This window comes from Pan paniscus, chromosome 2, assembly GCF_029289425.2.
Source record: "Pan paniscus chromosome 2, NHGRI_mPanPan1-v2.0_pri, whole genome shotgun sequence".
NCBI classification, from domain to species: Eukaryota; Metazoa; Chordata; class Mammalia; order Primates; family Hominidae; genus Pan; species Pan paniscus.
The window spans coordinates 46,449,917-46,461,505 of NC_085926.1; the positions used below are offsets into that span (position 1 = coordinate 46,449,917).

The following is an 11,589-nucleotide window of genomic DNA, read 5'->3' on the forward strand; positions in this document are numbered from 1 at the left end:
CCTGAGCTGCCCCGACTGCTGGGCAAGGAGGGATTTCCTGTGGCCATCCACAGACTTCCAAACTCACATGGTCTCATATTGATTCTGGATTGTTGGTTTACATAAGCCCTGGCGCAGGCTGCGAATTTTATCTCAGGGAAGTGGTGTATTTCAGCCAATGAACAGGTCATCAGAAATGAGAACTTTTAAAACATGGAGGGCAAGTCTTCTCATTGGGTTGCAGTTAAAAATTCTCAGTTGAATCATAAAACCAGTCATTCAAAGGAAACTTTTAAAAGTACCAGCCCTGGAAAATTCTGTTCTTAGGAATCACATCTCAGCTTCAAGGAGGAACTAAACTGGCTTGTAAAACTTTTGATCTTGCATTCAGCACAGGGACAGTGTAAAAGGAAAGAAAAATAGTGGAAAGCATTTTTGTTAAACTTGACCGAGAGAGCAATTTCTTTGGAGAATAAGATCACAGAGGGTAGGCTGGCCACATTTGAAAGGGAAAAGAGGCTTACCTTGACCCAAAGGCTCTTACAGTTGGGAAACTAAAAGAGGGAATTATTTAAGTGTCATTAGGTCTGAGATGATGACACACCAGCAAGCCCCAGCAGAAAAAGAGGTAAGTTATCAGAGAGGAAATGGAGGATTCCCCAGAGAATGCATAGATCCAGAAAACTGTGGACAGTTGCCCTCATAAAAACTGTAATAAGAGCAATTGCAAGACCATCCCCGTCCTCCCTCCTCCCACCCCTGGAACCCCAGACTGGGATAGTTCTATAGAGTTAACAGAATTTGGGACAGAATTCATTCAACATTCATTCAAATAATTACTGAATATCCAGGCACTGTTCAGATGAGCAAAAATTCCCTGCTTTTCTATGTCAAGACTGGCAGTTTCCTAGAAACCAAGGCTATGTCAGGAGGTGATTTAAAAATAAACAAATGTGGAAAAACAGAATAGTGAGAAAGAAAGAGAGTGTGGAAGGAGAGGGAGAGAGTTGCCACTTTATTGAGGGAATTTAAGGAAGGCCTCCCTAATAATTCGAGAGGAGGCCCAGAGGAGCTGACAGAATGAGCCATGCTCCAGGTTATTCTGTGAAAGGAAGAGCAAGGAGGCCAGCTTAGCCAGGGGGTGGCATTTGAATTTTTAAAAGGCTCTTTGGCGCTCTGTAAAGGATGATTTTTGAAAGACAATACTCGGGGATATAAACCAAAATTGTCCAGTCAAATAGTGAGGACCTGAACCCAAGGAAGTGGTGGCAGGTAGGAAAAGGAAAGTCCACACTAGCACAAGCATAGCTGCAGTTGCTTCGTATTCTTGTACCTGTTGTAGAGAGCAGGCAGGTGGCTCCAACCCTCAGGACAGCTGGGAAGTCAAGGAGGGTTTAAACGCCGGTGTATCATTTCTTAAGGCTTCCATGCAAAATACCACAAGCTGGACGCCTTAATACAAATGAATTCTCTCATAATTCTGGAGGCTAGAAGACCAAAATCAAAGTGTGAGCAGGGCCATGCCTCCTATAAAGGCTGGTCTAGAGAGAATCCTTTCTTGCCTCTTCCAGCTTCTGTGGGCTTCAGGTGTTCCTTGGCTTGTGCCAGCTTAACTCTAGTCTCTGCTCTGTCTCCACATGGCTTTCCCCTAGGTCTCTGGTCTCAAATCTCACTCTGCCGCTCCCTTATAGAGATACCTGTCACTGGGTTTAGGGCCTACCCCAAATCCAGGACAGTCTTGCAATATAGCTTAGTTTTGTTTTTTAATGATGTTTGAGGCCCTGGCTAAAGAGGAGTCAGTCCACACTCCAACCACTTTTGTTATCTGGCCGTCACACTCCTGATCACTGTGCACCTGCCCTAGTAACCCCAAGGCCAGGAAATGATACCTGGTGTAATGCCTCTGTGACATAGCTGAATTTCTACCCCATTCTACCTCTGCTTATCTTTAAGAAGCAGGACATCTGTGATACAAACTTCCCTTTGTAACCAGACCAACTAAGACTGGTTAGAACCAAGATAGACAATCAAATGACTTCAGAAAGATCTGAGGCTTTATTATAATGTCATTTCCATGCTAAATGACCCTCCCACAAGCACCATGGCAGTTGACAATTGCCATGACCATGACCAAAAGAAGCCATAAAAGGACAAAAAGGAAAGCAGCACTCCATTTCCAAGAAGTTCGCCACCCATCTCCAGAAAAGACCTGAATATTCCTCCCCTCATTTCTAATGTTCAACCCCTTCATTAGGGAAATCCTTCTTCCCTCACTAGTTGAGAAGTTGATTTGTGAGCCAAGCTCCCGCTTCTCAATTCCATGGCCATTGAATAAAACTTCTGCTGCTTAAGATTCACTTTTGGTTTTGCATATTGGCTTTGCAGCACTAAACAGGAAAAGACCCCATTTGTGGGGGAACCAGCTTTGTCTATAATAGTACTAGACTACTAGAGGCAGTCCCTATGCCCTGGAGCACTCAGAATTATTTAAATGAGCCAATCCACAGGGAGCCCATGAAACCTAGCTAGCGCCGCGCAACTCCCCAACTTCCTACCCATAAACTGTCCCTCACAGCTCCAGCTGGCTGTTGCTCTGCCCCCAGGCACCCTGTGTGGGCCTGCCTGGCAGCCTTGCCTTGTTTGGAGGTATAACTAACAAATAGTTCTGCCTTTTGTCTATCTTCATGTCATTGTGTTGTGTCCTGCCATCAAAAGAAACTTTAAATTTCATGAAACTGACCTCATCTCTAGATCCTTCACTTAATTACATCTGCAGAAACCCTTTTTCCAAATATGGTCACATTCAAAGGTGGACATCTCTTTCGGGGTGTAGCAATGACTTAAGCCTTGTATACAGATGAAGTCAGCAAAAGGAATGCTAAAGTCAAGGGAGTCTGCTCTCCGTCATGCGATGCTATACCAGAGTCAGGTTGGAAAGTAGCTCCATTATACCAGGTTAATAAAACTCCCTTTAATGAGATATTATGGTTTGTAGGGCATAACTTTTACCATGCATGGCCTTAGGTCTTGTTTATAAATTGGTTATCTTATTGCAACAAGCAGTCTATTTTGTCAGTCTTATGATCTCTGTTTTAACCTTGATGCTGGTCAGTTGTCCCTAAAGTCAAAGGGAGGGAGTATGATAAGGTGTTTCCAACCTCCCCGCCTGTCATAGCTGGGAATTTAGTTTTTCAGGTTTCTCAGGGGTCCCCTTGGCCAAAAGCTAGTCCATTCAGTTGGTTTGGGGGCTTAGGAACTTATTTTTAGTTAGCAGTTTAAAATCAATACAGTGTAACAACTATTTACATAGCATTTACATTGTATTAGGTATTATAAGTAATCTAGAGATCAATTAAAGTATACAGAAGGATGTGCATAGATTATATGCAAATACTATGTCATTTTGTATAAGGGACCTGAGCATCTGAGGATTTTGCTATCTGCAGGGGGCGCTGGAACCAATCCACCTGGAACTGAGGGACAGCTCTAATGCCAAGAAACAAAACTGGCTTGGAAAGAGGGGAGACCCAGGACTTGAGCCTGCCGAGGAGCTAAACCCAAGGGCAAGAGCTGCAGGCAGCTGGGCTGGAGAGGAGGAAGGAGGTGGCTTTGTTTCCAACTGCCCTGGAAGACCTCCTCATCCCCCTGCATCCCCAGCCTCCTTTCCTTTTTCCTTCCTGCTCTGCTCCCTTCCTTCCTCTCCTCCTCTTGGGAGGTGGCCAGGGACATAGGTCAGTGCCTGGCCCCGAGGAAGACACATGCAGTTTGTGGACGGGTCTTGGGATGCGGACACCCAGAGTCTTGTGCACCTTCCTGGAGTGTTGCCCACTCCAGTACCCACTCCCTAATCTCCACTCTTCCTCCTCAATCCTCTCTTGCAGGAAGCAGAGGATGGAGAACCCTCTCAGGAAGCAGGGCAGTGACTCTGGGTTTGCCTAGGGCTAATGGCCTCTCACCGACCTGTGCCCTTGTACCTGTCGCCTGGGCAAACAGTGATTGCATCAGCTTTGGTTTCTCATGGGTGGGCAGCCTTGGCTGTCTGCAGGAACGTAAAGAGCATGGAGCAAGGACATGGGAATCCGAATCCCGCTGAGGTCCCAGGACCACTTCGTCCTTCTTCCCTGTGCCTCTCCTCCCCAGCATGAGCACAGCAGCCTGATGGAGAAGGATTTTCCAATGTTAGAACTGGAAAGAACACCTGCAGCCTGTCTCCACCGTTTACAGTGGTGCTGGAAGTGAAAAGATGTGTTCCAGGTCACAGGCAGGTAGACAGCGGAGCCAGACTGAAATTCACTCCTCCTGATTTGGAGTTTAGAGCTCTTCTTTGAACACTTTGATGAATAAAATCACAAGTTCTGTGTCTTTTGAAATTCCTTGTGGAGCCTAGTGCCATCCTCTGAACTTGGAGCCAACTGACCTTTGTCCTTGGGGCAGAGACATGGTTCATGGGCCCAATCCAGGTCCTCAAAGGGAGGGCAGGTCTGAGTCCTTGCCCTCTGAAGTCAGAAACCTCATCTCCCACTACAGACCTGCCAGGGCCCAGGACAGCTCGACCCACCCAGGCACACCATAGCAGCAGAGATGGCTGGGGACACAGAAGTGTGGAAGCAAATGTTTCAGGAGTTAATGCGGGAGGTGAAGCCATGGCACAGGTGGACCCTGAGACCAGACAAGGGCCTTCTTCCCAACGTCCTGAAGCCAGGCTGGATGCAATACCAGCAGTGGACCTTCGCCAGGTGAGGGGGAATGTGATGGTACACGTTCCAGAAAATTCTTGCGCATTTCTTACTAGGTATACCTGTTACTTTTCTTGTTCTATTCTGTGCTTCCAAATTGAAGACTATGGGTAATAAGATGCCCATCATCCAAGAAGTTGTAACTTCATTAAAGATTGTTTTTTCACTATTACAATGAACCCCAAAGCAAGAGCAGGCCTGAGCACCCTTGTGAGCTAATGCCTGGATACAGAGAAATCAGTCTGTGGGGGTGGGGAGAGGGAGCAGCCAGGAAAGGGGAGGGGAGGAAGGGCAGCTGTTGCACCCATGGGCGGTGCATGTGCCCCATGCCTAGGGAGACTGCTGGACCCACCTTGGAGCCCCTAGGAGGAGAGACTCACGGCACTGAGCAGACACCCTCGGGGGAGGCCGGAGGAGCAGGGGGCCTGGGCAACAGGCAGCAATCCTGCCCCTCTCTACTCTGAGCTGATAGAATCTTTTTAAAATAGGAGTCTTAGAAATCATCCTAAGCCTCATCCTCTCTTTCCCAGGTGGAAATGGGGAGCCCCAAGGCTTGGGGCTGATTGCCCACAGTGCACAGAGGGTGGAGGCCGGGGACTCTGTCCCACCCGCTGTCCCCACCCAGGGAGAGTCTACATAGAGGGGGCAGAGCTCTCCCACTGGCCTATGGCTATCCCAGGCCAGGAGCTGCCATAGGGAGCATTGCACCAAAGTCTCAGTCCATTTATCCGTGGGAAGTTTGAACTCTGAACAAGCACAGGAACAGAGCACTGAGACCCAGGGGATGGCAGTGGACTTCTGCTCAGAACAGGGCCCAGGCCCCTCTGCACTGCTGACTCTGGGTGACTCCCAGCAAGGTCCTCTCACAGTGATCACAGCTTCTTGGCCTCTCCCTCTCATTTCAACCTTGCATTCACCCTGTGGGTTGCGGCTAGAGTCAAGATACAGGAGCACACCCTGGACTAACTCCCTCTTCCCAGCCCCCTCCAATTCACCACCTGCAGCCTAATTTCTCTGTATCCAGGCATCAAGCCAAGGTGAGGCTCAGCCACAGTGACAAATAAACCTGGAAATATCACTGATTTAACCTTACACGTGGCTCCCAAGGTCACCGAAGCAGAGGAGGAGAGAGCTGGAATGTCTTACCAGGGCTTCTGTGACCATATCTGGAAGGAACATATATCACTGCTGGCCTCATCTCATTGCCCAACTGGTCCCATGGCCCCAACCTCACGGCAAAGGGGCTGGGAAGTGGGAGGGAGTGCATGGATAATTTGGTGAGCATTAAATGTCTCCGCCACAGTGCAGCTCTCTGCCTCTCCCATAATTCCTTTCTCAGGTGCAGCCATGTGCTTCCTGCCTTCTTCTCTCTCTACCTCCTGACATGTATTTGTCCAGATACCTTAGCTCAAAAATTGCCCTCCTCCCTGCTGAGACAAGGTGTATTATCTTGTACCCTGTCTGAAGCCAGTGGCATTCAGAATATGAAGTTTTCCAGGCTACCTTGAGCAAGGGAACTGGGTTGGAGGGGAAACAAATGAAGAGAGAGCTGGACACTGTGATCTCCCTGCAATACTGCAGACCAGGGACCCTTGGCAGCCAAGAGAAAGGCAAAGGCTTTCCTCTAGGAGAACCCTGGACACTTCAGGCTCCCACCGCCAACCCATGAGTCTGTAACTTAATCAACACCCACCTATAGGCATTTGTGGATTTCAGGGTCCTGAACTGAACTGGCTGCTGTTGCAGTTGTGGCCTCTGACCCATTTGAATCTACATTTGAAGAAGCTTTGCTTTGGAATAGGGAGACCACAGTCCCAGTCATGCCTTTTTACACCCACTGGGTCTCTGGACATGAGGAGTTTCCAGAGTGTGCCTCATCTCTGAAATGAACGTGTTGGACTTAGAAGATGCCCAAGGTCCCTCCCAGATCTAACAGCTTGCAATTCACTGTTTTCATAGCAGACACTGTGCAGCATGCAGCGTGTCGGTGGCACAATGCGGATGGGAACGAGGTCTTAGCAATTTCTTCCACCACTGAGCCACAGCCCCAGTCAAGTCATGTCTCTGTGCAGTCGGTAGCTCCTTTCTCTCTCTGGCAGTTCCCCGTGATTTGGTCACATGGAGCCAGGCTGAGACTCTCTTCTGTCTCCACAGGTTCCAGTGCTCCTCCTGCTCTCGTAACTGGGCCTCTGCCCAAGTTCTGGTCCTTTTCCACATGAACTGGAGTGAGGAGAAGTCCAGGGGCCAGGTGAAGATGAGGGTGTTTACCCAGAGATGTAAGAAGTGCCCCCAACCTCTGTTTGAGGACCCTGAGTTCACGCAAGAGAACATCTCAAGGATCCTGAAAAACCTGGTGTTCCGAATTCTGAAGAAATGCTATAGAGGAAGATTTCAGTTGATAGAGGAGGTTCCTATGATCAAGGACATCTCTCTTGAAGGGCCACACAATAGTGACAACTGTGAGGCATGTCTGCAGGGCTTCTGTGCTGGGCCCATACAGGTTACAAGCCTCCCCCCATCTCAGACCCCAAGAGTACACTCCATTTACAAGGTGGAGGAGGTAGTTAAGCCCTGGGCCTCAGGAGAGAATGTCTATTCCTACACATGCCAAAACCACATCTGTAGGAACTTAAGCATTTTCTGCTGTTGTGTCATTCTCATTCTCATTGTTATCGTGGTGATTGTTGTAAAAACTGCTATATGAGCCTTGGAAACATGATGCTAAGTCAGAAAAAAAATCAGATACAAAAAGTCATATGTTGTATGATTTCATTTATGTGAAAGGTCCAGAATAGGCAAATCCATTAGATGAACTGCTAGCAGGGCCTAGAGATAGTGGGAGATGGGAAGCAACTACTTAATCCTGATGGGGTTTTTTTTGTGGAGGAGAGAGGTGTGATGCAAATGTTTTGGACTGAGATAGAGGTGCGGTTGCACAACAGTGTTAATGCACTAAATGTCATTGAACTGTCCACTTTCAATGGTTAAATTTGTTATGTGACTTTCACTTCAGTATTTTTTAAAAAGGCCTTCACAATTGTGTTCACTCTCAAGGGAACTGAGTCTGAAGTGTCTATGGTTCATAAACCATTTGGAAATCTTGTGAAGCCTGTGGGCCCCCTCACCAGGGAATTTTGCACAGACCCTCTGAGGTCAGACTGTGAGGGCAAAAGCATCAGGATGAAAACCTGGGTTCTCAAACAGTTGTCCCCATGGAGGGAGGTGTGTATGCTGCTGAGGGGGAAAGGCAGGATGTGCCACCGGGTGTTTCCTTTTTAAAGATAATGTAATTAGTATAAATTGTTGATTAACGGGGAACTCACAGCCAATAGCATCATAACCCAGGCCTGAAGGAAGCTTCTCTAACACACATATTCTCATATTCTCTCCATAAGGCATATCATAGCCTTCTCACTCTTAGGAACACCAGACAGCACTCTGCACTATGCTCAAGGGCCATTTGAAACAGCAAAATCACTAACAGAAGCACAAAAATGTGAAACGCATGGCAAAATAGATCAGGAGATGGACGCTTGTTTATAGTACAAAAGCTGGAACAAACAGGCAGGGAACACACAAGCCCTGCTCTGGCTCAGTTGGGAACACAGGTGCTGGTGACTCCAATTTCCCCTGCTCTGCACATGTCTGTGAATGACCACAAACACACCATGAGTACTGATTTGGGGGTTACTAATAGATTTCAGCAGGCAGGCAAAATCACAAATAGACTCCACGAATAATGGGGCTGACCTGTGTATTCTCAAATGGCTTTGAACTGTGAATGACTTTGTTTTACTAACACATGCGGTCCACATGTGGAGTTCTCACCCACAAGGCTCACGTGAGGGCTGTCAGCTTGGAGCTCTGGGATTCCTACTAGCTAACCAGAATTTTTCATGTTCAGAGGACAGAGTCTCAGAAACTATTTGCTCCTTAGACCAAGTCCTCCCAGTGACTGAACCAAAGCTGAGATTTTTCTTAGTAAAATCGAACAAAGGATTGACTTAATAAAACTTCCGTTGAAAGATGGATGTAAGGGGGCACGTTACCTGGCTAGATAGAAAGTTCTGATTTTAAATATTCCAGATAACCATAAAAATCTATCACTGCTAAGGGGATGCCTAATTTCTAAAGAAGTAATTGAAGTCTGGTGGCTCACGCCTGTAATTCCAGCACTTTGGGAGGCCAAGTTGGGCAGACCACCTGAGCTCAGGAGCTCAAGACCAGCCTGGCCAACATGGCGAAACTCCATCTCTACTAAAAATACAAACATGTGGTGACATGCACCTATAATTCCAGCTACTGGGAGGCTGAGGCACAAGAATCACTTGAACCCAGGAGGCAGAGGTTGCAGTGAGCCAAGATTGCACCACTGCACTCCAGCCTGGGTGACAGAGTGAGACTCTGTCTCAAAAAAAAAAAAAAAATTACCCTCTGACATACATACACCTGCTCACAAATATATTGTCTGACCAGTGACAGCTGCTGCCTAGTGTCTGCAGGGAAGAGGAAGGGGGTGTCCAAGTGGTGGGCTTGGAGCATGACCTGAACTGGATAATACTGGTATTGCTCCTGTGCAAATTAAAATTTGACCTAAGGCCTCCAGCAGGTCAGCAGGAAAGTGAAAGGAGACCCACACCCCTCCCTGAGTTCCCACTATCTCCCAGTATACAAAGGCCAGAGATGGCCTCCTCCCAGCAACACACGAGGGCCCAGTCCAGTATTCAGAAAGAGTTGACAGTGAGTGTCTAGGCTGGGAATTGACCCTGTTCCAAGGAGAGTGGCCTCTGGGTTGGAAGACTGAGGTGAGTGTATGGAGGGTCATGACAAAGCCACCCCCTAGGGGAAGGGAAGAGGGTACCAAGCCTGCCCTGGCTTTGCCAGATAAGGGATGGTAATGCAAGCTGGTATTTATGTTGATAAATATCTCTTTCCAGAGTGGGTAGGCCTGGGTGACAGTAGAGGGTGTTCCAAATAGATCTTGGAATTATGTTTGTCAAGCTCAAGCAGATGAGAGACCAGCATTGGCTTATGGGCCCTTCTCTGCACAGGCATACTGTCTAAGTCTGTTTACGTTGCTGTAAAGGAATAGCTGAGTCTGGGTAATTTACAAAGAAAAGAGGCTTGTTTCATTCACAGTTCTGCAGAGCGTACAAGTAGCATGGCACTAGCATCTGCTTCGGGTGAGGGCCTCAGGCTGCTCATGACAGGTGAAGGAGAGCCAGCACAAGTAGGGATCACATGGGGAAAGAGGAAGCAAGAGAGGTGCGGGGAGGTGCCGGGTTCTAACAACGGATTCTGGCAGGAACTAAGAGCTAGAACTCACTCATTACACTAAGGATGGCACCAAGCCATTCGTGAAGGATTTGTCCCCATAATCCAAACATTTCCCATTAGGCCCCACCTCTAACACTGGGGGTCCAATTTCATCATGAAGTTTAAAGGGTCAAATATTCAAACTATAGCACGCTCCTAGCACCCTTCCACATAAACAGCTGCTCTTCATCCTCGGAATACCCGCAGTGGCTGGGGCATTGTCCACAGCTGCTCAGAGCCCAAGGCCAGAAGCTTCTAGGACTTCTATTCCAGATTTTCTCCCCTGCACCCTCCCCCTTTCCCTGAAGTTGACAGTCAGTGGGAGGAGCACAGAGAGAGAGGCTGAAAGAAAAGAAATAGTCAAAAGGGAGAATTTAAGAGGGCCCTTAAATCTAGGTAACCTTTGAGATGAGCAAAGTAATATTGAGAAACAAAGCTGGTGGAGATGAGGGGAGACTGCCACAGTGTGAGTCTGCTGAGGAAGGAGCCAGTTAGGCTGAAAACATGGGTTCTCAGGGAGTGGTCTCCCTGGGGCCACCTGTGACTGAGGGGTGAGGCAGGATGCACCATTGAGGAGGGAGAGATATCCTGTTTAGTTTTTCTTTAAAGTTTATTATTTCTTATGGTATGTTTTTATAATGTATGCAAATATATTAGAATAATGGTATGCATAAGTATGCAGATGACGCATGAATAACAAATACACACACATTTGGAATGCATGCTCAATTTTTTTTAACCCCGTTGTGCAATCAAAAACACTGGGACTGAGGCCAGGCTCGGTGGCTCGTGCCTGTAATCCCAGCACTTTGGGAGGCCGAGGCGAGAGGATCACGAGGTCGGGAGATCGAGACCATCCTGGCTAACACAGTGAAACCCCGTCTCTACTAAAAATACAAAAAAAAAAATTAGCCAGGCATGGTGGCGGGCACCTGTAGTCCCAGCTACATGGGAGGCTGAGGCAGGAGAACGGTGTGAACCTGGGAGGTGGAGCTTTTGGTGAGCCGAGATCACGCCACTGCACTCCAGCCTGGGCAACAGAGAGAGACTCCGTCTCAAAACAAAACAAAACAAAAAGACAAAAAACAACAACAACAACAACAACAAAAAAAAACATTGAGACTGACATTTTGGGCTGGATGATCACAAAAATAATAAAAATAATAAAAAAGAAATACTGAGGACTCCCATTCTAAAGGAGCAAATGTGGAAGTCTGTGGACAGATTCTTACCAGGTGTATTAGTCCATTCTCACACTGCTATGAAGAAATACCCAAGACTGGGTAATTTATAAAGAAAAGAGGTTTAATTGACTCACAATTCCACATGGCTGGAGAGGCCTCGGGAACACAATCATGGCAGAAGGCACCTCTTCACAGAGTGGCAAAAGAGAGAATGAGTGCCAAGCAAAGGGGGGAAAGTCCCTTATAACACCATCAGATCTCGTGAGAACCCACTAACTATCACAAGAATAGCATGAGGGTAACCACCCCCATGATTAAATTACCCCCCACTGGGCCCCTCCCATGACTCGTGGGGATTATGAGAAATACAATTC

The 11,589-nt window shown here is 47.5% G+C and overlaps 1 protein-coding gene across 1 annotated transcript; it reads left to right on the forward strand.

Annotated features, from left to right (window-relative positions):
- Window positions 1–4,473: 4,473 nt before the first annotated feature.
- Window positions 4,474–7,470, forward strand: RTP3 (receptor transporter protein 3). The gene is made up of 2 exons (XM_003818455.5): window positions 4,474–4,715; window positions 6,870–7,470. The coding sequence occupies exons 1-2, from the start codon at window positions 4,561–4,563 to the stop codon at window positions 7,417–7,419; spliced, it is 705 nt and encodes a 234-aa protein (XP_003818503.1). The 5' UTR covers window positions 4,474–4,560; the 3' UTR covers window positions 7,420–7,470.
- Window positions 7,471–11,589: the final 4,119 nt, after the last annotated feature.

Coding starts and splice junctions, on each gene's coding strand:
- RTP3 (XM_003818455.5), top strand. CDS start 4,561: ATGGCTGGGGACACAGAAGTGTGGAAGCAAATGTTTCAGGAGTTAATG. Junction 4,716..6,869: donor CAGCAGTGGACCTTCGCCAG/GTGAGGGGGAAT, acceptor CTGTCTCCACAG/GTTCCAGTGCTCCTCCTGCT.